General features: G+C 42.4%; 1 protein-coding gene across 1 annotated transcript in view; it reads left to right on the forward strand.

Annotated features, from left to right (window-relative positions):
* Window positions 1–26,077, forward strand: part of LAMA2 (laminin subunit alpha 2) — a 599,384-nt gene that overhangs the window by 176,671 nt on the left and 396,636 nt on the right. The window contains exons 6-10 of the mRNA XM_056856226.1: window positions 6,205–6,384; window positions 14,281–14,370; window positions 16,295–16,412; window positions 20,681–20,859; window positions 21,339–21,438. Coding sequence (XP_056712204.1) covers window positions 6,205–6,384; window positions 14,281–14,370; window positions 16,295–16,412; window positions 20,681–20,859; window positions 21,339–21,438 — 667 coding nt within the window. The remainder of the gene's footprint in view (window positions 1–6,204; window positions 6,385–14,280; window positions 14,371–16,294; window positions 16,413–20,680; window positions 20,860–21,338; window positions 21,439–26,077) is intronic.

The raw sequence follows: 26,077 nt of genomic DNA on the forward strand, positions 1-26,077 counted from the left end.
GAGTGTACATGCTCTAAAATAACAGTCCCCAATATGGCACCCATGGGCACCATGGCACCCACTGACACTAAAGTTGCCAGCTCAGGGTTGGAAAATATCTGGAGATTTTAGGAGTGGTGCCCGGCGAGGGCAGAGTTTGGAGAAGAGAGGGACCTCAGTGGGTATAATGCCATAAAGTCCACCCTCCAAAGCAGCCATTTTCTCCAGGGGAACCGATGTTGGTTGTAATAGCGGGAGATCTGCAGGTGTCACCTGGAGGTTGGCAACCCTAACTGACACCTTTCCTGGTATCCACCAAGTATTTTAAGAAAGTGGGCAAGACCAGGTGGGGATTTTCCCCAGCAGAGCTTCTGAGTGGCTGTGCAGATTTTTAAAAAGTTGATTCAACACCAGCTGCCATGACAGCACAAGAATCTTCACTGGGTATTTATCCTAATATATTTAACACTTCTTTAACACTTCTTTACAGAATATCTTTGCAGAAGAGCTTTGTCTATGGCAGTATGCTCCTCTGAGGTCACTCTCCTCCTCAAACCCCACTCTCTCCAGGCTTAACCCTCCAAACTGCCAGGTATTTCCTAACCTGGAGTTGGTAACCCTATCTCCTTCCCACCGAACAGCCAGCCTACCTTTATGTGCCCCTCTGTCTTCATCTTTCCCTCTCCCCTTGCCCCTTGTGACATAGAGTTCAGTTCCCCTGGAGAAAATGTACACTTTGGCAATTGGACTCTATGGCATTGAAGTCCCTCCCCTCTCCAAACCCCGCCCTCTTCAGGCTTCACCCCCCAAATCTCCAGGTATTTCCCTACCTGGACCTGGCAACCCCATACTCCACCTTTCTTCATAGTGGGGACCACAGCAGCTTACTTCATTCTCCTCTCCTCCTTTTTATCCACACAATAACCCTGTGACATACTGTAGATTAGGATGTAACTGGCACAAAATCACTCATTGAGCTTTCTTTTCTTTTCTTTTTTTAAACAAACATTGGGCCCTTTTCAGGTTAGTAGAAAGATCTGTCTTGCTCGTTCACAGCTCCAGTCACTGGATTTATGTGTCCTCAGATTTGGCCAACTTTGCTATTAGTATATAGATGATATTATATATAATACCCTATATAGCATTTAGAATTCCTAGTAAATATTCCTTTTTTAACACATTCATCATTCATGATTTAACCAATTATTAAATTATCCCTCATTGATTGTTAATTAGTGTAAATCCAAGCTGCTTAAAATGTGGTAAAATGTCAAGGGCTGTTCATGTCATATTCCACTAATTCATTTCCCATAAGAATATAAGTAAATGTCAGCTTAATTAATTGTTTAGCAAATACTCTTATATGCTGGACAACTGTACCTCACGCTAGTGAAACAAAGCTTCTGCTTTTTCAATAGATCACTTTCTTCATCCACTTTCCCCTGAAACTTAAAATTGGTTCTTTCATACATCCTTTTATTTCCTACAGCAGTGCAATTCTTCCATTTTTCATTTTTGGATGAAAAGTAATTTGTCAAAAGCATTGTCTTCTGTAAGATATTTAAAGAGATTGTTCATTGTCAAAGCAGTGGTTATTAATAAATCACAGCATAATATGAAATTCAATTCCTCTGAGGTATATTTGTCATTCAGGGTTTTTTTCCATTTTCTCTGTTACTGTTGAAGCTAAAACAAAGTATTATATTGGGCTGAAGCTTTCAGCAATAATTATGAGCACTGGAACCAAGAGAGGTTTAGGAAAACACGCATGATATATGGCAACACTGTGTAATAATTGTGTGTGTTGTACTACAGGTTTTCTGAAATTGTTGCTGGGCAAATGTAGTTGTATGCACCCTGAATATTGCAAGTACACTAAAGGTAAACAGGCTCATGTTCATCAAAATGTCTGCACAGAGCCTTAAAGTTTTGGCTCTGTAAACATAATCAGGGATTAGGAGAATCCTTTCTCCAGTGGTCCCAATAGCAGAAGTACCCATGCATGTCCATTTGGTCACTTGTAAGGCTCTGCCCAAAGATTTTGCTGAATATATATAGGTCAGTGGCAGGGCCAGTGGTGTGATCTGCACTCCTCTGTACCTCTTGTACCAGTCATACACATGACTGCATCAGTGCACAAGGCTATTGTTGTTTACATCCAGGGACACTGCTGAAACAACCAGATTCCAGACTAAATTATGGTGGCCTGATAATATGGTTTTTCTCTAGAGCTTAAGACCGTGCATTGAACCCAACCAGCTCTTCTGCTGGTGAAAAAAAAAATGCGGGTTCCCTTTTACCACCAAAAAAAGGCTAATCTGGTATTGTGGGTTTTGCATGTACAAAAGCCATGTGGAAAAGAGGCTAAAGTAAATCCAGGAATTGGTGAAAAATGACTTTAAAAACTATCTGGATACAACCTCATACTTATTCATGCTTGAAAAGAATAATGTAACATTTCTGTTAGTGCAAAATAAATAGAAAGGCAGGAGAACAACATCAAGAAGATAAAATGTGTGGAGCTGTGCTAAAAATCAGTGACATTTAGTCTGAATCCTTATAAATAATCATCCCAGCTACTGACATATATAATTCCTTTTCTTGGTCTTCTCCTAACTTCTCTGGAAAGTTAGGAAATACATTTCTCCTTCGGTTTTGTCACTGAGACCATGAGAACTTCCTATCGTTTCCCATTTGAATGGAAGTATTGAAGCCACTAAATAACAAGCAAGAAGTTGCTTTTGGGGGATCTTGAGACCTTGATATGATGTTTACTAAAGTATTTTTATTAATGTTTCAGCATTTGGGTTTAACAATCTAATAATTTTTCATAGTGGCATAATCAATGTAATACAGTGAGCAGTACGTGGCAGCCATCTGTGCAGCCTATTGAGAAAAGTTATAGGGGCATTTTTCACGGTAGATTTTGCTTCTGTTTTGCCACGGACTAAAAAAACACTCGATTTAAATGTTTTTTTCATGGCCGCGATTTATCCCCATCAATTATCCATAGTTTTGGTTTTTCATGGGAACAAAGTACGCTGTATTTGACAACGGTTTGGTCTGTCCCTTTTGCAGGAGGCCTCCCCTTCCAACAGGCTCATTGTTTATGCCTGCCCCCAGCTCCGCCCCAACTCCGCCCAGCAGATTACCTCATGCGGTTCACCAGCCCCAGCGCAAAAAACAAGCACCAGTCCCTCTGGTCTCCTCCATTTTTCTCCCACCCTCGCTCTGTTCTGCTTTTGGAACAGTCAGATTCCAAATTGCGGGGGGTCGGGGGACACAAGGCAGCGCTTTCCTCAAAGCTTCCCTCTATTTTCTATAGGTGTGGAACCCATTGCCCTTTAATGATAGACAGGATTGGGGGGGGCAGGGAATCCATGTGCCCAGAGAAGTGTTTAGCTGAAAGTGGAAAAGGGCGGGGGGAGAGAAAAGAAGGCCCCTGGATTGCGCGCTGGCCATGATCTGGCCACATTGCATCGTGAGAGACAGGAGGGCTCCTAGCTTGCGCACCAGCCCCGATCCAGCCAGTGTGCATGGGGGGAGAGAGGAAAGAAGGCCCCTGGATTGCGCACCGGCCATGATCCGGCCACAGTGCATCGAGAGAGAGGAGGGAGATAAGAGCAGCCTGGCCGCCACTCTTCAGAAGAGTGATGGGAGGGAGTTTCGCCTTGGGTTTTCCACTCTCAGGATGCACATTTTTCCCATCCGATTTCTCAAAAATCCCCCCTCCCCTCTGGGGCAGAGGGGCCAACAGCCCCTTCCCTTGAACATCCCCCCCATGGGTCCAGCTGCCCTAGACTGAGCTGCCACCACCCCCACCCCCAGCGCGCGAGGAGCACATGGCGTGGCCCTGCCGGTCTCCCAGCCGTCCGTCTGACGTCCCCCTGGGCTTGGAGGTGTGGGCCCAGCTCCAAGGCCCATCCCGGGCGAGGGGCGGGGAAGGTGTGCGGGGACGGAGGGAGAGAAGTGCCAGGATTCTAGGCAGGCAGCCAGCCAGCCAAAGGGGCGGTATTCTTGTCCAAGCACAAAACTCCCCCAGCCAATCACCGTTCTTGGGGGAGGAGAAAGGAGACGTCCCGGGGAGCGAAGCAAGCATTTTTTCATGGGCATCCGTGCAACAAAACACCTGTCCACAGGAAAGATCGTCTCAAAAGTAGTTTGGATTGCCTCTCTTTTAACCTGGCTTATTTTGCTCGGGGGGGGGGGGACACGGATCTGCAGTGAATAACCAAAATTTGACTCCGTCGCAAATCAACGTCGAAACAGCAGCAAATCTCCGTGAAGAATAGCCCTTAGAAAAGCCTACAGCTACAAAGACTTGAATTTTGTTGGCTATTGGAGAGGGGGATGCTTCCACATTAGAACTTTTCCCCCTCTGGAAAATAAGAAGCCTCTCCATTAAAGGGCCATGTCCAGATGACATCACACTCATTCTGAGCATCAATATATGTAATTGTATACGTTTTCTAAATAGATTTTATATTCATTTAAGCTGACAACAGTGGCCTGTTTTTATGGCCTATGTCATTATACTGGGCTGGGTTTATAATGCTGAATTTTAATTAATATATTTTAATGTTTATTTATTTATTAATTTGGGCAGGTTGCTGGAGAGGCAGCATACATTTTTTTCAAAATAATAATAAAAAAATAAACTCAGGAAGGCTGCTTGATTGTCCTGATAGTTTGGTATTATTTTGGATATTTGCTAAATGTGCAGGAGTTTCTTTTAAGGGTGTACAAGCACTGGTTACTCTGTCTACATTTAGGGTGATTTCATAGATAACGAGAGAAACCTTTAGGCAGAGGGATTACATATTTTCCTAGTTACCTCATTGTGAGACAGCATTTAATTTTGTTTTGTATGCATGAAAGGTTGATGGAAGTTCCTTGGCAAGACTAAGAGCATGGAGGGGGTAGATCCATGGCGGCCAGGAGCAGTGGAGCTGCACCTCCTCCTCAGAGGCTTCCCAGACACACACACACACAAAACGCTTTAAAAATAAAAATAAAGAAAAAGGGGGGAAAGGCCCCAGTGAAAACAGCATGGCTGTGCCACCATAAAATGTGGCGCAGCCCCGCCACTGCTCAATGGGGTGTTCCCAGGGCGAAAGGCTGTGGAAGCTGCCTATAGGCAGTTCCACCCCTGGGAACACCCCAGGAAGACTCCCCACACACTAGCATGGGCTTTCCCTTCCAGCCCTGCTGGCATGGCTGCGCTGGTGCTGGGGGCCGGCAGCACCAGGGGGCTGGTGTGGGGTCATGTTGACTCCAAAGAAGCTTCACCCCCCCCCTTCAGAAATGGGCTGCCCAACTAAGTTGGAGTCCTCCTACTGTACCAGAGTAGTCTGGACTCTGGATTGTAGGGTTTCAGGGCAATACTACTTACCTGCTATTCTCCATACTCCTCTTAGGCAGCAAGATCTCTGGGATTTTTACTTTTTTGGTTCTCGTAGGTTATCCGGGCTGTGTAACCGTGGTCTTGGTATTTTGTTTCCTGACGTTTCGCCAGCAGCTGTGGCCGGCATCTTCAGAGGAGTAACACATGTGTTACTCCTCTGAAGATGCCAGCCACAGCTGCTGGCGAAACGTCAGGAAACAAAATACCAAGACCACGGTTACACAGCCCGGATAACCTACGAGAACCAATGAACTCTGACCGTGAAAGCCTTCGACAATATTTTACTTTTTTGTTTGAACAGCTAGTTATTCATGTCAGGCCTGCTCTCTGCCGAGACAGCCAGACTGTGTGTGCTTTGGTTTCACCAGGTGCTTCCCAAGGCCGGGCATGTTAACTGTCAAATTCCTTTTGCTAACTCTGTGGGAACTGCCCTCGGAGGGAGGGTGGTTGCCATGGCTGCCACCACTATCTGATATGACCAATGCTCTTCCATATAGGCCTTAGGCCATGCCTTTAGTTCTCATTCGTGCCAACTTACCTGTTAGCTCTGTATACCTGTAGGTTTTCTAATAAATCAACTCTCTTTTGGACTACTCGCTGTGGATGTTGTTTGTGGGATTACTACGGGGACAAGTGCTCACAATTCACCACAATCATCTGCTTTACACAGAAGAATGTTAGAGTGGTGTGGAGAAAAAAGAGACAGAAAAGTGAATATCTGTTGTCTCTGCCGCTGTTCGTGAATTGCATGGTAGTCCTGGTAGTTATAAGTATTGAGAATATTCATATAATCGGATCCCTTAAATTATTCTGTCTTGTAGATTCATACGTCTTTGATCAATGGACGACCAAGTGCAGATGACCCTTCTCCAGCACTGTTAGAATTTACCTCTGCTCGCTATATTCGTCTGAGATTTCAGAGGATACGGACGCTGAATGCTGATTTAATGATGCTTGCCCACAGAGATCCCAGAGAAGTCGATTCAATAGTTACAAGGAGGGTAAGTCCCGGCAAAGCTACTAGGTTGTCTATTTGCAATGCATCTTAATGGAGCTGCTAATAATGCCTGTGCTTCAAACAAGAATGTGAGGGTTTTTTCTTATTTTTTCCACTTCCTCTCCCTGTCTCATATGACACTGTTTTGAAAACAGGGAATTTTCAAGCACAGTTTGTTATAATTCATGGGTCTTGGGGGTCTGGCTGTTCAAACAAGATTTGTTTGTTTACACAAATCTAAAGTAGTTGTTTATATCCTAACAAATATTTTGCTTTTCCTGCATTAGAAAGCAATGTACAATAGTTAATTTTAGTTGGTTTATTTTGTTTAGTTTTTAAAATTGTCAGCACAGAAGGAGATAGGTTTGAAGAGGACTCTGTCGTTTTGTTTTTATTATTTTTGCATTTTAAAACATGAGCGCACATTTCCCAGGATTTTCCAAGGAACTACTTACCTATAGGACTTAAATCTCACTCCTAAGTACTTATGGTTTCAATGTATGGTGTGAAAACAGGTAGAAACACTCTCTCTTTCAGGATCCGCAAAATTCTAACGAATTCAGTTGGAGATCATCAGAGCAAAACCCCGGGTTTATGGACAAAACAATCAGACTAGGATTAGCAGTTTGGAGCAGTCCAGTTATCCCTAGTTTAAACAGTGATGAAAAGTGGACTTTTCAACCCTTTCTTTGCCCATTTATGGAGATTTAATTCATTTTGATGATTATGATTATACAGTCAGAGAAAGGTTATTATTTATCTTTGGTCTTCTGTGTAGTCCCACATTTGGGACTGCACATGCATAGGCCAGCTTTCTAACTTTGCAGAACTGAAAGGGTGCTCTTCCCCCTGGGTGTGCAGTGGTGTTTTTCTGCCCAAACCAACATGCACTGTAAGGGAGAAGCACCATTTCCCCTCAGTTCTCTTCTTGCTGCCGAACGGAAAGGACATGTTCTAGCTTTGCTCTCAGCTTGAACTATGTGTCTGCTTTTTTTCGCCTCTTCTTCACTCCACACTCCTCAGATTTTGTCCAGTTTGTGGATCTTGGTTCCTCTATCCTTGTTCAAAATGAATAAAATAAAATAATAACTATTGAAGACATTAGCCATGTCTCAGAAGGGTTTATTTAAAAAGTATACTTAGTGTGGCACAAAAGTGCCACAAACTGATGAGCATTATCTCTGTAACATCTGTTTAGGGGAATAGCATAACATTAATTCAGGCTGATGTTGTCAGCAATTCACTCCAAAAGCTAGGAGTGATAGAGCCTCCCATCTTAAAGCAGCTTCATGGGAACAAGCCCTTTAAAGCTGTAATCAGCTGGCATCAAAACAACTTACTGTGCGTGAGCTCGGTGCCAGAACATATTTGATGGCCTCCATTGGCTGGGTTCCAATGCCTGAACCGCGTAGGAGGTCTCAGTTCCTGGATTCAGTTCTGCACAGGAGTGCATTGGAATCACCCCCTAAAAAAGTAAGGACGAAAACAAAAAATGTACACCTCCTCGTCTCCAAAGCACTCCGACAAACACCCCTCAGTTCCATCAACAGAGGTGTTTGAACCAATACTTGTGGAGGAGGAATCCTTGCTGGTTCTGCATATCCTATCTCCACACCTAGTGGATCTGGTGAATCCATGTCAGAGGGAGAGATGTTCATGAGGCCACCTCTTCAGTTGGTTCTAGTGAGGGATAGGGCCTGTACTTTATAACAAGATCCACCTTAGCCAGACCCAGTGCAGCAACAGTATACCAGGCCAAAGTCCACACCCTATCCACTGGGCCTGTGGGGTGCTTACCCTTCATAGCAACTTGGATGGACCCCTTGTCTGCTCCTTCTACATATCCTCCACCTACCTACCACCTTTGGCATTGGCTGCATTCTGACAACCGGCCATTTTTCCATTCTGATCCTATTAAGAACATCTCCCCTCAAACTTGGACAATGGTGATGGTTCCTGATCTGATGTTAGTTCTGAACTTCCCTTGGATCCAGCCCTAGATGAGGCTGTCAGGGACATATTTTTCCAAATTATGATTTAAGATTATACTCTAAACAACTGTTATGGATGGCTGTCACTATAGATGGATGTGTTTTCATGGAACCCAAAACCTAAGAATGAGACCACACTCTACTTGGATGCACCAGTGACAGTAGTCTTCCCAACATTGGAAGATTTTCTTGATGTTGCCATGAGTCTCTGGGAGAAACTTTCCTCTGTACCTGCAACTTGTCACAAAATAGAGAATATTTCCAGTACAGAGCCCTACCTTTTGGCTTTGCCACAGCTCCCACAGTATTTACTAAGTGTATGACTGTGGTGACCACTTTTTGAGGGCCAAGAGCTGTACCATATTTCCATACCCTTTTTCTGCTCCACCCTGAATCCCTTGGTGATGCCTTTCAGATCTCTTGAAGAGGGACTTTTTCTATGTTTTCCCACCCATTCTCCTATTGGGAATGGTTCTAGCCAAGATGGCTTAGCGAGGGACTCATTGTTTTGTAATAGCACCTTTTTGGCCACATCCGTTTTGGTTTTCCCTTCTGATGTCCCTGTGTCATACTTGTTTCATTTGGTTCCCTTTCACCCTAGACCTCCTACACAATGGTTCACGGTGGTATTACAATGTACAGAAGCTACAGCTAACTGCTTTTTTTCTGCATCCTCCCATATGACTTTCTTCTCAGTGGTCCTGAATGTATTGCTGCACTCCCACAGAGATTCTACCCACAGATATGGCAAAGGCTTATCTCATGGCCCACTGGTATGGACAGGATGCTTCATCATGCCCTTTACCTCTTATCCTAGTGTCAGGAGCAGGCCATGAGGATGATTATCTACTACGCCTAAAGGCATCAGAACTTTCTCCTTCATCTGTTGAAATGCACCTTGCCCCCATCTGCCTTTCACAACTTTGTGGATGGCACTACAATTTTTCCCAATTCATGGTGAAACAGTTTCTTAAGGATGTACATAACCTCTATCCTCCTGTGACCTATCCAGTTCCTCAATGGAGCCTTTCCTTGGTACTATCTAGGGTGATGCTACCCCCATTTGAACTCCTAGCCACATGCCCTCTCTCGTTATTGTCTGTTAAGGTATGCTTTCTAGTGGCCATCACTTCAGCATGCAGGGTTGGAGAGCTTGTTTCTCTAAGAGCAGATCCCCAGTTCTTCCCAGGAAGGATTGTTCTCAGACCTAACCTCAATTTTTTGCTCAAGGCTTCCAAGTTTCACCTCTCTCAAGTGATTTCATTACCCATCTTTTTTTTCCCAAATCCCTCCTTACCAAGTGCAAAAGTGCTTCACACATTGGACCTTAAAGGGCTTTACTATATTATTTGCAACATACAAAATGTTTACACAAGGAGGTCTCATTATTTTGTATGTCATTCAGCCCCATAAGGGCATTGCAGCATCCTCTCAGACTCTCTCCTGATGGATTGTTCAAAACTGTTAAAGTTTGTTACTGACACGCTGGGCTCACCTGTCCCTTGCACCTCAGGCCTCATTTCATCAGGCCTTCACTTCATTGACTGCCTTTATTTGTGGTGTTTGCACGGATGACATCTGCAAAGTGGCAACATGGTCCTTTGCTGACACCTTCATTTGGCACTATTCTGTAGACATAGACAACCGCCAAGAATCAGCAGTGGGGAAAGATGTCTTACATTCACTGTTTGACTGAATATCCTCCACCCGGTCTTTCAGCTCAGGCCACCTCCTCTGGTGAGTAGCTTGTGATATCCCAAATGTGGGACCGCACAGAAGACCAAAAACAAAAACAGTGTTGCGTTTTCCTGTAACTGTTGTCCGTTGAGTCATCTTCTGTGCAGGTACATATTTCCTCCCTCTTGCCAGTCTGTGAGCTCCCTCTGTTTATTTGAGTTCCAGCAGCTCAGGAGAATTGAGGGAAATGGCATTCTTCCCTCACAGCATGTGTTGATTTGGGTGGGAAAATGCTGCTGCGCGTACCGAGAGGGGGAGGAGCACCCTTTCAGTTCTGCAAAGCTAGAAAGTTCTCTCCTGGATGGCCTGTGCATGCACAGTCCCAAATGTGTGCCTACACAGAAGATGAATTGACAAACAGTTACAGGTAAGCGCAGCTCTGTTATCACTTGTTCACATGGCATAGATGGCTCTCATTCATCCTCTGCCACTTAATTTTTTCTTGACTAAAAGAGAAAGTGCCAAAGCAGGACTGCAGCTGAACATCAGGAAGACAAAAGTAATGACTACAGGAGAATTACACAACTTTAAGGTTGACAATGAGGAAATTGAAATTGTTGAAGATTTTTTATTTCTTGGTTCCATCATCAACCAAAAGGGAGACTGCAGCCAAGAAATCAGAAGGAGATTGAGACTGGGAAGGGCAGCCATGAAGGAGCTAGAAAAGATTCTTAAGTGTAAAGATGTGTTACTGGCAACCAAGATCAGGTTAATTCATGCCATTGTATTCCCTATTACTATGTATGGATGTGAGAGCTGGACAATGAAGAAAGCTGGTAGGAAGAAAGTAGATTTCTTTGAAATGTGGTGTTGGAGGAGAGTGTTACGGATACCCTGGACAGCCAAAAAAACAAATCAGTGGGTTTTAGATCAAATCAATCCTGAACTGACCCTAGAAGCTAAAATGACTGAACTGAGGCTGTCGTACTTTGGACATATTATGAGAAGACAAGAGTCACTGGAAAAGACAATCATGCTAGGAAAAGTTGAAGGCAGCAGGAAAAGAGGAAGACTGAACAAGAGATGGATTGACTCTATAAAGGATCTGAGCAAGGCTGTTAAGGATAGGACACTTTGGAGGACATTGATTCATAGGGTCACCATGAGTCGGAAACGACTTGATTATCAGACAGATAGTAAAATAAACATTCCTGTTTTTCAGGCAAGTAAAATTCTCACTTACACAGCAGAGAAAGGCAGATTTGACAACCCAAGAAAGCAAGTAGTGGGGACAAATGGGGGGGGGGTCTTCATGTATAAGTCCATCCATTCATATCTGTGTGGGTTGTGGGGAAGGGTAAATCATGTCTGTTCCCATTCATTACCTAGCCCACTCTAGTGAAGGGGTGTCTAACTCAGTTGTTACGATGGCTGGATACGACATAAATGTCACTTGGTTGGGCCAGGCCTCCCCAGCCCGGGGTGGGGGTGCCTGCCTCAGTGGGCTTGCCAGTGCAGATAGAGAGTGGGGGGGTGGCTGCTTCAGCTGGCCCGGGGTCTGGATTAGAGCTTTCAAGGGCCCAGATCCAGCCCCCGGGCCGTATGTTTGACACCCCTGCTCTAGTGATTCAAACATTTTTATCCTACTCTCACTCCAATATTGGAAGTAAGTGTGACTGAGAAACAAATGGTTCAATCACCTGAGAATAGTAAAGTAAGCTGCCGGGGACTGGCATTAGATCCCCTCACCAGCATGCTTTATTCTTTTTTAAATAACAGACCATCCATGCCGCTTTCTTTACATGCATTAATGCCCCTGCAGCATTAATAGTATTTTTCAAACAAGATTCTACATATTTCAAATACTCTGCTATACTACATATTTCAAGATCCTACATATTTCAAATACTCTTCACTCTGCTTTTTTGAAGGACTGGCAATGTGCTCAAGTGAACATCAGGGCATCATTTACCTGTGCCTTGGAAGTGTAGTTTAGGGTTGAGAAGCCTTTCAAAACCCTTAAAACCTTGTCACTGTGCTTGGTTTTAGCCAAGGGCAGACTATCCTCAGCTTACTTCAGATTTCAGCCTCAAGAAATTTAGCTTTCAGAGGATAAATCATGAAGAAGGAGAAGGAGAAGAGTTGGTTTTTATATGCCGACTTTCTCTACCACTTAAGGAAGAATCAAACCGGCTTACAATCACCTTCCCTTCCCCTCCTCACAACAGACACCCTGTGAAGTAAGTGGGGCTGAGAGAGCTCTAAGAGAGCTGTGACTAGCCCAAGGTCACCCAGCTGGCTTCATGTGTAGGAGTGGGGAAACAAATCCAGTTCACCAGATTAGCCTCTGCCGCTCATGTGGAGGAGTGGGGATCAGATTCCACTGCTCCAAACCACCGCTCTAAACCACTACACCATGCTCAGAACATGAATAGCCATGCTGAAGCAGCCCAACAGTCCATCTAGTCTAGCATCCTGTTTACAGAAGGGCCAGTCAGATGCCACTGTAAACCTCATAAGCAGGGCCTGTAGAAAACAGCCCTGACTTGCTGGCTGCCCAACGTTTGACAATCAGAGGCATTCTGCTTTTGACACAAGAGGTCCTTATTTGGCTATCACAAATAACAGACCTGTCCTTCAAGAATCTGCCCAACCCCTTTTAAATCCATCTAAGCCACTGGCCATCACCACATCTTGTAGCACTGAGTTTCACAAGTCATTGTGTGGAATATACTTATTTTTGTCTGTCTTGAATTTGTCTGTCTTTTAATATAGCAACTTTACTAATGAGCGCTTTTTAACCCAGAATGTTATTTTTATTTAGAACACCTCTGAATTATTTATAAGATGAACTACATTATGTATAGAAAATAGAAGCAGTAATAACCAGGATTAATATAGCATTTAAGAATTGATATTATAGGATTTACAAAATTGATTTTACAATCAGTAATTAACAGGTTATTATTATAATTTCATAGCATGATGAGCATTGGCACACTTTGGAAGGGTGGAATGACTGAATACATGTTGTATGTATGTATGTGAAATTTGTTTTGTTTTTTTCTTTGTAAAAATAATAACATTTATTAAAGAAAGAGATTAGAAGAAATGAGGGGTGAAAGAGAATTGTCATAGAAGAGAGAAGGGGGAGAAAAAGAGGGGGGAACATTGATGTAGAAGGGGTGAGGGGAGAAGGGGAATGAGGTAAGATTGTTATATAAGGGATGGGGGCAGAAAAAGAGAGGAGAGAATATTGACAGAGAAGAGGGGAAGGAAGCAAAGGTGGGGGAGACCCCCTCCTCTGTTATTTGTGATAGCCTCTCTGATAGCGGCTGCCAAATCTGAGAATACTTAAATCAGGGTTGTAGACAAATCTGGAAAAATATCTTGAGGGGGGTTTAAAAGCCTCAGAACGATAAAAAGAGTGCCTGTAGCTTTAAGAAACGGATTCCCTAAGTGGCTGTTGCTGGGCAATCACAACATTCCAGGCAATCACAACATGCCTTTCTGTGAGTAAAAGGCAGGGGGTGAGGGCAGGGTCACAGTTCCCAGAATGTCCTACAATGCCCAGCACTCATGATGGAGGAGGAGGAGGAGGAAGAAAAAGAGGTGCCTAGTGCATTCTGGGAATATAAGTGCCAGAATGCCTGAAATAAACCATCAAACATTCCGTGATTTATAGTTGTGAGGTTTATCTCACTTGAAATCCAGCTTTTCCATGTTTTTTGAGATAATACTCCAAATAAAAGAGCTATGAAGTTCATCATCAATTCTGTTATGCTTTGTTTCAGGTGGTAGCCATGTCGATCTGTAGTTGAACAGCTAGATTCGAGTCCAGAAGCACCTTAGAGACCATCTGATGAAGGGATCTTTGACTCTCAAAAATTTATTTTAAAAAACCCTCCAACTTTGTTGGTCTCTATGGTGCTACTAGCCTCAAATCTATCTGTTTCGCTTGGTTTCACAAAAGGATATTTTTTGTTTTTTTATTTATTTTGTGTTTGTAACTCAAAGAATTTGCAATATAAATAAATACTTTTTACCTGGTATTAGTATGATTGAAAGGTGTATATGAAATTAAACATCAGTACTCATATGTTTGCTATTTATGATCATAAAGCTGCTTAAAATGTAAAATGGATGACAACTTTGCATTTTGTAAAATATTTAAAATTACAGTTGTTTATCTAACTGTTTGTTTGTTTGTTTATTTATGTTTTTATTGGCAGTATTATTATTCTGTTAAAGATATCTCCATCGGTGGAATGTGCATCTGTTATGGCCATGCAAGGGCATGCCCACTGAATCCAACTACTAATGTATGTATTTTTCTAAACTCATTTACTCTGATCTTATGTCTGCTATTCTGAAAAATACATTGTTGTTTTTAATGTTATGAATATCGAAGTTTTAAAGATTTGAACAGCCTAATCCTATGCAGTTTGAGTTGGGAGCAAGTCCCACTGAGTTCAATATGACAATCTCTAATGATTGTTTTGCTATTATTATCATTATTATTATCATCCAGTAAGGTCTGCGGTTCCTTTCCCTCTTATTTTATGTTCACTACAGCAATGTGAGCTAAGTGAGGCAGAGAGAGGCAAGAGAGGGGCCGTAGCTCAGTGGTAGAGCATCTGCTTGGCATGCAGAAGGTCCCAGGTTCAATCCCTGACATCTCCAGTTAATGGGACTAGGCAAGTAGGTGATGTGGAAGACCCCTGCCTGAGACCCTGGAGAGCTGCTGAGTAGACAGTGCTGACTTTGATGGACCAACGGTCTGATTCAGTAGAAGGCAGCTTCATGTGTGTTCATGTGTATTATTATTGTTGTTGTTATTTTCTTTTCAGTTAGTCTGTCCCCAAAATGTTTACAAATAAAATCAGTCACAATATTCGGTGCAATTTTTTTCCATTGAAGCAATATGCAGAACTCCATGAGATGGAATAGCAGAGTTTTGCTTTATGAAAGAAGAGAACTCTTGCTTATTCTGCAGAAATGGCTTCATTCTTTGATGTATTGGTTGATTAATTTACATACATTTCTGTATTCTAAGAATTTTGGAAATTTTGAAGAAGGGTCATTGGATATTTTAATATAGACTCAAATGTTAGTATTTCAGACAGTGATGTAAAAGTAGAAAATTAGGAGAACATTTTCAGAAAACTGGAAAATTTCCCAATAACCTAAGTATTGCCTGAGCTGGTTTGGCATGTTTTTTACTTATATTTAGTAAATGCATTTAAAAATTACCTCCTGTTACTTTTATATCCTAAGAGCAACAAATGTTTGAACAGAAATGTTAGATTGGGAGGGGGATAATTCAAGTGTAGTATAAATGTTTTATGTGGAAATTATGTTAATTGGAATAATGCTTGTAAAAATTAAAGATGATATAGCATTTACTTCCCTTACATTTTTAAACAAGAGGGTGGGGGGGGGGAACTAAAGGTACTAACAACTGTTGACAAAGTAATTTCATCATTTCAAAAGAACTGTAAAAATATGCTATGGTTATGGTATTCTATTTATCTATATCAAGAGAATCCTTGAGTTCTATTTCAAAAAGACATTGGAGCAATTTTGTTCCACTGTCACTCTCCATAGTGTCAATATATCCATAGTGTCATATATCAATCTACTGAGAGGCCCAGCTGAAGCAGCTTTCATCAAGCAATTCAATGACATGAGTATTATCACATGTTCCATATCATGGGATGTGCAAAAATTTGTGCATTATTTCTCTTTGCAGCCTGGTGCTGATCTGAAGCATAGTGCTTCAAGTCTGCACACGACGTATGTGCATTCAAGTGTGACTCGATTGTAGCTCCATGGTGCAGCTGCTGTTTCAGCTTGTTCCACTCTTTCTCAATGCCAAAGTGGTAAAGTCTGCAATTAAACACAACATGGGAGTGATGGATTGTGTTGTTTGCCCAAGCCACTACCACACAACCATGAAGCTGAGGCTGCCATAGATTAGACAAGAGGCAGAATAAAGGCCTCTCCCCTCACTTCACACTTCCATGCCCTATATCCTATCATTTGCCACGTTTCCTGACAAGTTGAGCGACATTTTCTTTTTCCAAAAACCTATCTAATCCATCTGTGTACATGGGCACTACATGTGATCTTGCTTTTACACATTTATGAGGACATGTTGGGTGGATGGATAGATGGATGGACAGATAAATGATTTGCATTTTTAAGATGCTATTTTTTAAAAACTTTCTATTATACTTTGACTAGAGATCATCTTGTGCATGTGAACACAACACATGTGGAGAAAGCTGTAATCGGTGCTGCCCTGGATTTAATCAGAAGCCTTGGCGAGCTGGGACCTTCCTTGTGAAGCATGAGTGTGAAGGTAACTGAAAGATTATTCCCAATGCTATTTACAACATTTGTCAAAAATAGTCTGCATATTCATCATGACATATCCAGGTTTAGTCCTATAAACTGTCTTGACAGAAGATTCTCCGAAAACTATGTCAGCTGCTGCGGGCTCCCTGGAGAAAGAGCAAAGTAGAAATGACAAAAATGAACAGCAAAAATTATAAATATCACCTCTGATAGTGTACTGTGATAGTATAAATTTTAAAATCCTTTGCCAAAACCTAGAGCTGTCTGGATATATACCCTTTTCATTAGAAATATAGGGCATTATTTGTTAGCAATAAAGCTTGGGTGGCACTGTGGAAGGGGGATGCTGCTCACAGAATAAAGTTCCCATGTGTCATGTAGCTTCAGAAAATAAATGGTAGGTATTCTTTTTTTCTACTCAAGGATAGAGAGGAATTGCAGAGAGAAAGAACATTTTGCCCTCATAGCAGTTAGAGAGAGAAGCAGGAAGATGAGTTAGCTGGAAGGAGGGAACAACTAAGAGCAGCATTTTGGGCACACAAAGGGGCATTTTTCACGGTAGATTTTGCTTCTGTTTTGCCACGGACTAAAAAACACACGATTTAAATGTTTTTGTCATGGCCGCGATTTATCCCGTCAATTATCTATAGTTTTGGTTTTTAATGGGAACAAAGTACGCTGTATTTGACAACGGTTTGGTCTGTCCCTTTTGCAGGAGGCCTCCCCTTCCAACAGGCTCATTGTTTATGCCTGCCCCCAGCTCCGCCCCAACTCCGTCCAGCAGATTACCTCGTGCGGTTCACCAGCCCCAGCGCAAAAAACAAGCACCAGTCCCTCCGGTCTCCTCCATTTTTCTTCCACCCTCGCTCTGTTCTGCTTTTGGAACAGATTCCAAATTGGGGGCAGGGGCAAGGCAGCGCTTTCCTCAAAGCTTCCCTCTATTTTCTATAGGGGTGGAACCAATTGCCCTTTAATGATAGACAGGATTGGCGGGAGGGGCAGGGAATCCATGTGCCCAGAGAAGTGTTTAGCTGAAAGTGGGAATGGCGGCGGGGGGGAGAGGAAAGAAGGCCCCTGGATTGCGCGCTGGCCATGATCCGGCCACATTGCATCGTGAGAGACAGGAGGGCTCCTAGCTTGCGCACCAGCCCCGATCCAGCCAGTGTGCATGGCGAGGGGGGGAGAGGAAAGAAGGCCCCTGGATTGCGCTCCAGCCATGATCCGGCCACATTGCATCGTGAGAGACAGGAGGGCTCCTAGCTTGTGCGCCAGCCCCAATCCAGCCAGTGTGCATGGCAGGGGGGGGGAGAGGAAAGAAGGCCCCTGGATTGCGCGCTGGCCATGATCCGGCCACAGTGCATCGAGAGAGAGGAGGGAGATAAGAGCAGGCTGGCCGCCACTCTTCAGAAGAGTGATGGGAGGGAGTTTTGCCTTGGGTTTTCCACTCTCAGGATGCACATTTTTCCCATCCGAATTATCAAAAATCCCCCCTCCCCGCTGGGGTAGAGGGGCCAACAGACCCTTTCCTTGAACATCCCCCCCACGGGTCCAGCTGCCCTAGACTGAGCTTCCACCACCACCACCCCCAGCGCACAAGGAGCACATGGCGTGGCCCCGCCGGTCTCCCCCTGGAGCCGTCCATCCGACGTCCCCCTGGGCTTGGAGGTGTGGGCCCAGCTCCAAGGCCCATCCCAGGCGAGGGGCGGGGAAGGCATGCGGGGACAGAGGGAGAAAAGTGCCAGGATTCTAGGCAGGCAGGCAGGCAGCAAAAGGGGCGGTATTCTTGTCCGAGCGTGAAACTCCCCCAGCCAATCACCGTTCTTGGGGGAGGAAAAAGGAGACGTCCCGGGGAGTGAAGCAAACATTTTTTCATTGGCATCCGAGCAACAAAACATGCGTCTACAGGAAAGATCGTCTCAAAAATGGTTTGGATTTCCTCTCTTTTAATGCGGCTTATTTTGCTCAGTGGGGGGGAAATATGGATCTCCAGTGAATAACCAAAATTTGACTGCGACACAAATCAGCGTCGAAACAGCAGCAAATCTCTGTGAAGAATACCCCAAAGGGACAGCAGCAGAGCAGATGAAGGAATGCGGGAGGTGATCTTTCTAGCATGGTTGACTCTCCTGTCTTCTCTGAAGCACCAGTGTGCTCTGTACAAAGGAGCATTGCGCAGTCCTCCACTTCCAACACTATTAAGTCTCTTTAATTTCAGTGGGGAGAGACTTAAGCATGTCAATAATTAATGCTATGAAATCAGGGGCACTTTGTGAGTGCAGAAGCTTGGCTGGATTGTGTCCTTTAAGGCTCACTTGAATTTTTGGGTTCACAGATCGAAGTGTCCTAATGAATGCAACTCAGGTCACCATCTATATAGCTTATGTTTGTACCCACAGAATTTCAAAGTAGATATAATTGGGTTCAACTAAGTTTAAATAATACTGAAACATTAAGAGATGAAGTCTATAAACCCATAATCGACAATGGCCTTAAATCTGCAGTGTTGTTGTGAGCTGTTGGTGAACTTAGAAAATGCTTTATATTTGAGCTGTTTTTAAAACAGCAGAATTAAGTGATCTGCAGACTAGCCACATGCAGTCCTCTGGCTGGTGGCAGAAGCAGAGGATCCTTCCTTGGACTTTGGCCATCCCTGAGCAACTGGCAGTTGGATCAGAGTTCTTTCTGGCTGGAGGATGGGAACGAGTTCCTTGGAGCTCACAGTCTCTGACCAGTTGCTGGGGTCAGGTTAGCCCTCTTCTTTCCATGGTATGTAACTTTTCTCTGGAAGGAATGTAACTTTTCTCTGGACTTCATCTCTGCAATCATAGAGCAAAGTACAATGACTGAGAAAGGGATTGGAAAGTGTCTGTAAGGCACCCAGATGCTACAGTGTCTAATTTGTGTTTATATGATACAAGCTTTTTTTAAATGATGTATAGAAGAGGTACTCTGTTTCCATTCTTTCTGAAATTGGGTAGGGATGGTCCTTTGTAGAGATTGTCATCCATGCTGCATCAAAATTAAAGATGCCATAGCCAGAAATGTATTTTGCCTTTAATTGGCTACAAAACAGGTTCTTTCTCCTTCTTGTCTGTGGGTAGTCTGGCACAAGACCTTTGGAGAGAAAATTGTGTTGGGTATGCAGTGCTGTGCCCTGAAACCAGGCAAGTGTTCTTGGAAACCAAGGCTTGGATTCAGACCATTAAGTTCTGGTTGCATTTGTATTTTCTAACTGAACTCCCCAGTTATATCTCTGCCTTGCTCTCAGACTCCTATATAAGTAAGTGGTCGAAGTGAATTAATAGGAAAAAAAATCTATTGGTATTTGTTTTCTTTTTTCTTTTTTTTTAAAGATATTTTATTAACATTTTCAAAAGAAAAAATTACAAACGAACATATACATACACTTCCATGCATACATTTTGCGCTTACTTCAGGAATCAATTTACATAAACATTGTTCTATGGTTATGATATTTACTTAAACATTGCTGAACTTGTCTACATTTATACTCTAAATTTATCTGTATCTATAACTTGTTCAAAATATATGACAATTATTTTTTATCTCTGTAAAATTTTTATTCTACACTTTCCAGTTAACATATTCAAAATAGCATTCCCATTTCATGGGAAGAACGTCATCAATCGTTCTTTCTTTCAGGATGTTGGTTAGTCTGGCCATCACCGCAAAATCTTCCATTTTTTGTTGCCACTTTTCTAAGTCCGGAACAGTCTCTTGTTTCCATGATGCTGCCAATACTATCCTTGCCGCAGTCGTGAGATATCCAAAAAGTTCTCTGTGATTGTTTTCCAAATTCTCTGGTTCTATCCCCAGTAACATAATTTCTCTGGTTCTATCCCCAGTAACATTAATCCATTAGATTTTGATTCCCATTCATTTTTGCTTCAAAAATGAATGAAATCAACTGGGGATTTGGAGAGGGGTAATTAATTTTGATAGGTCAAAGATAGGACATTTTGGAGGACTTTGATTCATAGGGTCACCATGAGTCGGAAGCTGCTTGATGGCACTTAACACACACACAATTCATTTTGGAACAAATGCACATCCCTAAAGTATTTGTTAGTTGCTTCTTACTAATTTTAAGAACAGAAAAACCTCTTTGCTTGGAGGCACTTACCTCATTTGTTTCAATACACATAGCAAAAGTATCTGAATGTTTAGAGCCATTATTACTGTTCCAGTTAAAAGTTATTTCTGTATGTTTACAGACGGTAATGTTTGGTAACACGCTGTTATTTTTTTCAGCATGCAATTGTCATGGGAAGGCTGAAGAATGCTACTATGATCAGACTGTCGCAGACAAAAAGCAGAGTCTGAATATCCATGGGGAATACATCGGGGGTGGAGTGTGCATTAACTGCACACAAAACACTGGAGGCATCAATTGTGAAACCTGCATTGATGGATACTTCAGGCCCAACGGGGTAAAGTGTGCTCCACTGTCTTACAGTCCAAACCATCAGTTCAAGGAGAGGAGCTAGGCCATTAAGTGGAAAAGACACAGTTTTGATTGCCACTTTATTATTCTAATTCTGACAGCCTGCTTGTTTCCTTTCACAGTGGGATATCCGTAAAGCTGAGTTTTATAAGAATATGAAACTAAATTGTGTTGATATGAAAGAATGCTCTAGAGGGCTGTGGCCTCCAGCTAATGTTTCATTTTGAATGGATGAAGGCTGTAATCCTGTAAACACCACTTTGGAATCAGTAGGGGCATGCTGTGTCTCAAAGCAGTGCAGTATCATTGTAATTGTCAATGGGAAGAGAGCTGAGGAAAGTGAAAGTGGCGTATGATAAGCTTTTGAATGTAATATAGGTAATACTGGAGTTTCCTATTTTTTTTCAGGTTACATTATCAGCAGATTTTCCTTACAATCTGATTACCTTTTCTTTTCACACACAGGTTCTGCCTCGTGACCGCAACCCATGCCGACAGTGTCACTGTGATTCCATTGGCTGTTTAAATGGCGCTTGTGTGAAGGACGAGAAAGAGGCTTCAGGAGGTTTGATTCTTGATTAGTTCACTATGTTGAACATTATATACCACACTGTTAAACACTAAAGAGTAGTAACCTCTTTTCACAGTGCCAGTCCTTTCAGAAATACCATATCACAGGAGACCTTTGCAAATCCATTTGCCTGTGTTCTTGGAGAATGCTCCCTTGGAAACCTGTGCTATTTTTTCCTCCTGCTATGGTTCTCTTTCAGTTCACTATGTTGTAACATTTGCATTTTGGGGTAGAATCTTCCCAATGGGCTTCTGGTTTTGCTATTTCCATTTCCTCTTTGCTCTTATGTTTGGAAAGTCATTGTTAAAGGATCTGTTCAAAAATACATACCAAATAGTCTTCCAATCATTTTCCCTAGTGTGGGCTCCTGATTCTGTGCATAAAAACCAGTTGCACATTTGAAACATGCATTTGCATCCTTGTAAAAGGTTTTACATCTCTTGCCAACAACAAGAAGCTTTCCCTTCTGGAGACAGTGATTGAAAACTGCAGATCCTTAGCATATCCTGTCTTTTCTTCACCATTTCTCTGTGTATTTGAAAAGCAGAAAAAGGTCTTCAGGAAGATGTCATAGATAAGATGTCTTATCTATTTATTAACTAAGTAGAGTTACAAACATAAGAGCTGATGACCTATGGGCACTTTACTGGAATATGCACATTATTTTAGACTTTATTTCTTTCCATTTAATATAAATTTCAAAATTAATATTTCCTTTTAAATGTACACATAAATACATACAAATGCATTTAAGAAAGGAAAATAACAATATTGTCCTTTCCAAACCAGTATCACAGGCTTGGTCATATAGCAAAATTTTAATAATTTAAACTTTAAACTATTACTAGTTTAGACTTAATTTTTATAATTCTTTCCCCTTTATTACTGTTACTATGCATATTAGTTTTTTAAAAACTTACTTACTTCATTAATTGGGATGTTCCTACCCATACTTACTCCGATGAGCAAAGTTTAAAGTCTTCCTCCAACTTAAGTGGCTCTTTCTCCAACAGAAGAAGGAAAGAAGGAAGGCTCCATAGAGGAAGGTTATATCCACACCTTTCTTGTTGAAATTCAAGTTGGATTATAGAGTTTTAAACTATTCATGTTGGATTACAGAGTTCTAAACAATTCACTGAAGACAACTCTTGTATATACAAGAGTATATACAATAAACTGCCAGGCAAGCCCATATTAAAGAGTTTTTTTTCCAAAGTCTAACAAGAAATATGGAATCAAATGTACCACAAAGTTCAATAAATGAAGAATATAGGATACCACCAGCTCCTCTGGTGTATTTGTTGGCCAGTGATGATAGCATGAAGCAATGATGCAAACAAGAATGTTTTTTCCTAAATCCATATTGGGCTTAAGATGTTTGAGTCTTCCACCCATGCTTTCAGCCTATTAGCTATGTGGCTAGCATGAAGTTTGCCTATGACAGAGAGTAAATTTATCGAATGATAATTAGCTGGATCATTTTTTCCCCTTTTTTAAAAACGGCACTATAATTGCTAATTTCCAACTATCAGATATTTCCCCAGTCTGGTTTATCTCAGTAAACAATTTTATTAAATTATTTTTCAGATAAACTAAAGATTATTCAAGTTATGTTTTTTCATATACTAATAAACAAAACTTGTGAGATATTGGGAAAGCAATAAATTCCCAGATTTAAATAATTGGCTTGATAAGGTTAAAGAAACCTATGCTTTAATTAAGTTGACGTATTATAATAATGACAAAAATACAGAAGAACTGGATGCTCGCTGGAATGTAACAATTTCAAAGATGGAAAAAACACTCCAATGTGTAAATCGCAGAGAGGGAGTGAAGTAATAATCATGCGGATTTTAGATAAATAGATAGAGTATTGCTTGGTTCACTGTTATGGATATTTTACTTATATTAGCATAACGGTCTTAGTTTCTTTTCAAGAATTTGTATTAAAGGGGTGGGAAAGATGGAAGGTCTGATTGAGGACTTAGGATGTCACCTGCTCTGAATAGGGTCACACTCCCTTGAATGAACAGGTCTGTAGTCTAGGGCTACTCATAGAATCATAGAGTTGGAAGGGGCCATCTAGTCCAACCCCCTGCTTAATGCAGGGTCAGCCTAGAGCATCCCTGACAAGTGCTTGTCCAGCCTCTGCTTAGAGACTGCCGGTAAGGGGGAGCTCACCACCTCCCTAGGTAGCTGATTCCATTGTTGAGCAACTCTTACTGTAAAACATTTTTCCTAATATCCAGCAGGTACCTTTCCACTCACAATTTAAACCCATTATTGCTAGTCCTATCCTCTGCTGCCAACAGGAACAGCTCCCTGCCCTCCTCTAAGTGACAGCCCGTCAAATACTTAAAGAGAGCAATTATGTCCCCCCTCAACTTCCTCTTCTCCAGATTAAACATTCCCAACGCCCTTAGCCTTTCCTCGCAGGGCTTGGTCTCCAGGCCCCTGATCATCCTCGTCACTCTCCTCTGCACCCACTCCATTCTGTCCACATCCTTTTTGAAGTGAGGCCTCCAGAACTGCACACAGAACAGCACACAGCACACAGAACTTCACAATACTTCAGGTGTGGCCTGACCAATGCAGTGTACAGCAGAACTATGACATTTTGTGATTTGGATGTTATGCCTCTGTTGATGGACCCCAATATCGCATTAGCTTTTTTCATCACTGCATCACACTGGCTGCTCATATTTAACTTACGGTTCACACACTGCCCCATCCAGTATGCATGTCCTCGATTTCTGTTACCCAGATGTAGAACTCGGCACTTATCCTTGTTGAATTGCACCCTGTTCACATCCTCCCACTTTTCCATTGTGTTCGTTGAATTCTATCTCTCTCTTAAAAAAAAAATTGATATGTTTTTAGGGTACAGAAATAAAGAGGGAGCTGGGGAAAGGAAAAAGGGAAAAGGAAATTATTATATATCAATATCTAAAGTCAATCAATATTTTTTTTTACATATCTCGTAGACAAATTAATCCATTGTGCACCCAATTTAATATTACACCATTATGTAATGGTAATCATTACATAAACCTACACAAATGTTTGCACTGGTGATATATATTTTTGGTTTTTTGATTTCTAATTAAATCTAGTTACTCTATTATTTATCATAGAAAGGTTGCCATTTACGCCAAAAATAATCTAATGGCTGCTTATTAATCAAGTTGAATTCTATCTCTATCTTCTGGTGTCTTCGCTGCTCTTCCCAGTTTGGTGTCATCTGCAAATTTAATAAGTAGTCCCTCCACACCCTCATCCAGATCATTTATAAAAATATTGAAAAGTACCGGGCCCAGAACTGAACCCTGTGGCACCCCACTGGACACCCCTCTCCATTGGCAACTACTCTTTGAATGTGGTTCTGCAACAGGTTTTCTATCCACCTAACTATCCTAGGGTCCAATCCACAGTCCTCTAGTTTACCCATCAGAACATCATGGGGAACCCTGTCAAAAGCCTTACTGAAATCCATGTAAACAACATCAAGCATATTCCCTCTATCCCGTAAGCTTGTCACTCGATCAAAGAAGGAAACAAGGTTGGTCTGGCAGGACCTGTTGGGGACAAAACCATGTTGACTTCCCCAGATCACCAAGTTGTCCTTCAGATGCTGGCAGATTTATCTCTTTAACATCTGCTCCAGTATCTTCTCTGGGATAGAGATCAAACTGATTGACCTGTAGTTTCCTGGGTCTGTCAGGAGCAAGCCATGAGGATGGTATGCGGTAGTGCGATTGTGCTGCTCCCAGGTGCTGTTGTGCTGTTCTGTCCAAGGCCAGTCTGTGCCCCGTGTTTAGTCTTCATAGATTCCCATACTGTGGGAATCACCAAGTGCTCCTTCCTGCCTCTGGGAGGGGGGTTGCCTAAGTTATCAGTTATCTCCGGTTGCTTTTCCATATATGCTCTGCACCTTGCCTTTGCCCCTTACTAGTGTCCTTTTGAATATGGCTTCTGAAACCTGTCGATTCTAACCAATAAAACTGCTTTCGTGGATTTGTCGTCTGCTGAAATCTGTTTATGGGTTCGCCGCAGGGCTGGAGCTTACAGGGTCATCCTTCCTCCCTTTTTTGAACATTGGGATGATGTTCGCCCTCCTCCAGTCTTGTGGAACATCTCCTGTCCTGCAAGAGGTCTGGAAGATGATGGGCAAAGGCTCTGCAAGCTCTCTATAAAGTTCTTTGAGCACTCTCAGGTGCATACTTCTGGCCCAGGAGATTTGTACTCATCTAATGCAGCCAGGTGCTTCTCAACTACTTCTTTGTTCATGTCAACCAGCAACCCGGATGCTGTGGCTTGCCTACTATCATCTCTAGATGAGCATGTTCTCTTTTTCAGGGGAAAAACTGAGGCAAAATAAGCATTGAGCCTTTCTGCTTTCTCTGTCTTCTGTCAGAGTTTCTCCATTTTCACCCAACAATGAGCCTATGCCTTGTGTTTGCTCTTCACAACTGAAGAAGCTTTTCTTGTTGTAGCGATTCCACCCCCAGCCAGCATCAGCTCATTTTGAGCTTTGCCCTCTCTGATGGCTAACCTACAGTGCCTAGCAACCCGCTCTTGTACCCAGGCTCACAGCTGGATAAGACAATAATCTGTTGGTGGTCCATGGCCTGAG

Source organism: Euleptes europaea, chromosome 10 (genome assembly GCF_029931775.1).
Source record: "Euleptes europaea isolate rEulEur1 chromosome 10, rEulEur1.hap1, whole genome shotgun sequence".
Classification (NCBI taxonomy): domain Eukaryota; kingdom Metazoa; phylum Chordata; class Lepidosauria; order Squamata; family Sphaerodactylidae; genus Euleptes; species Euleptes europaea.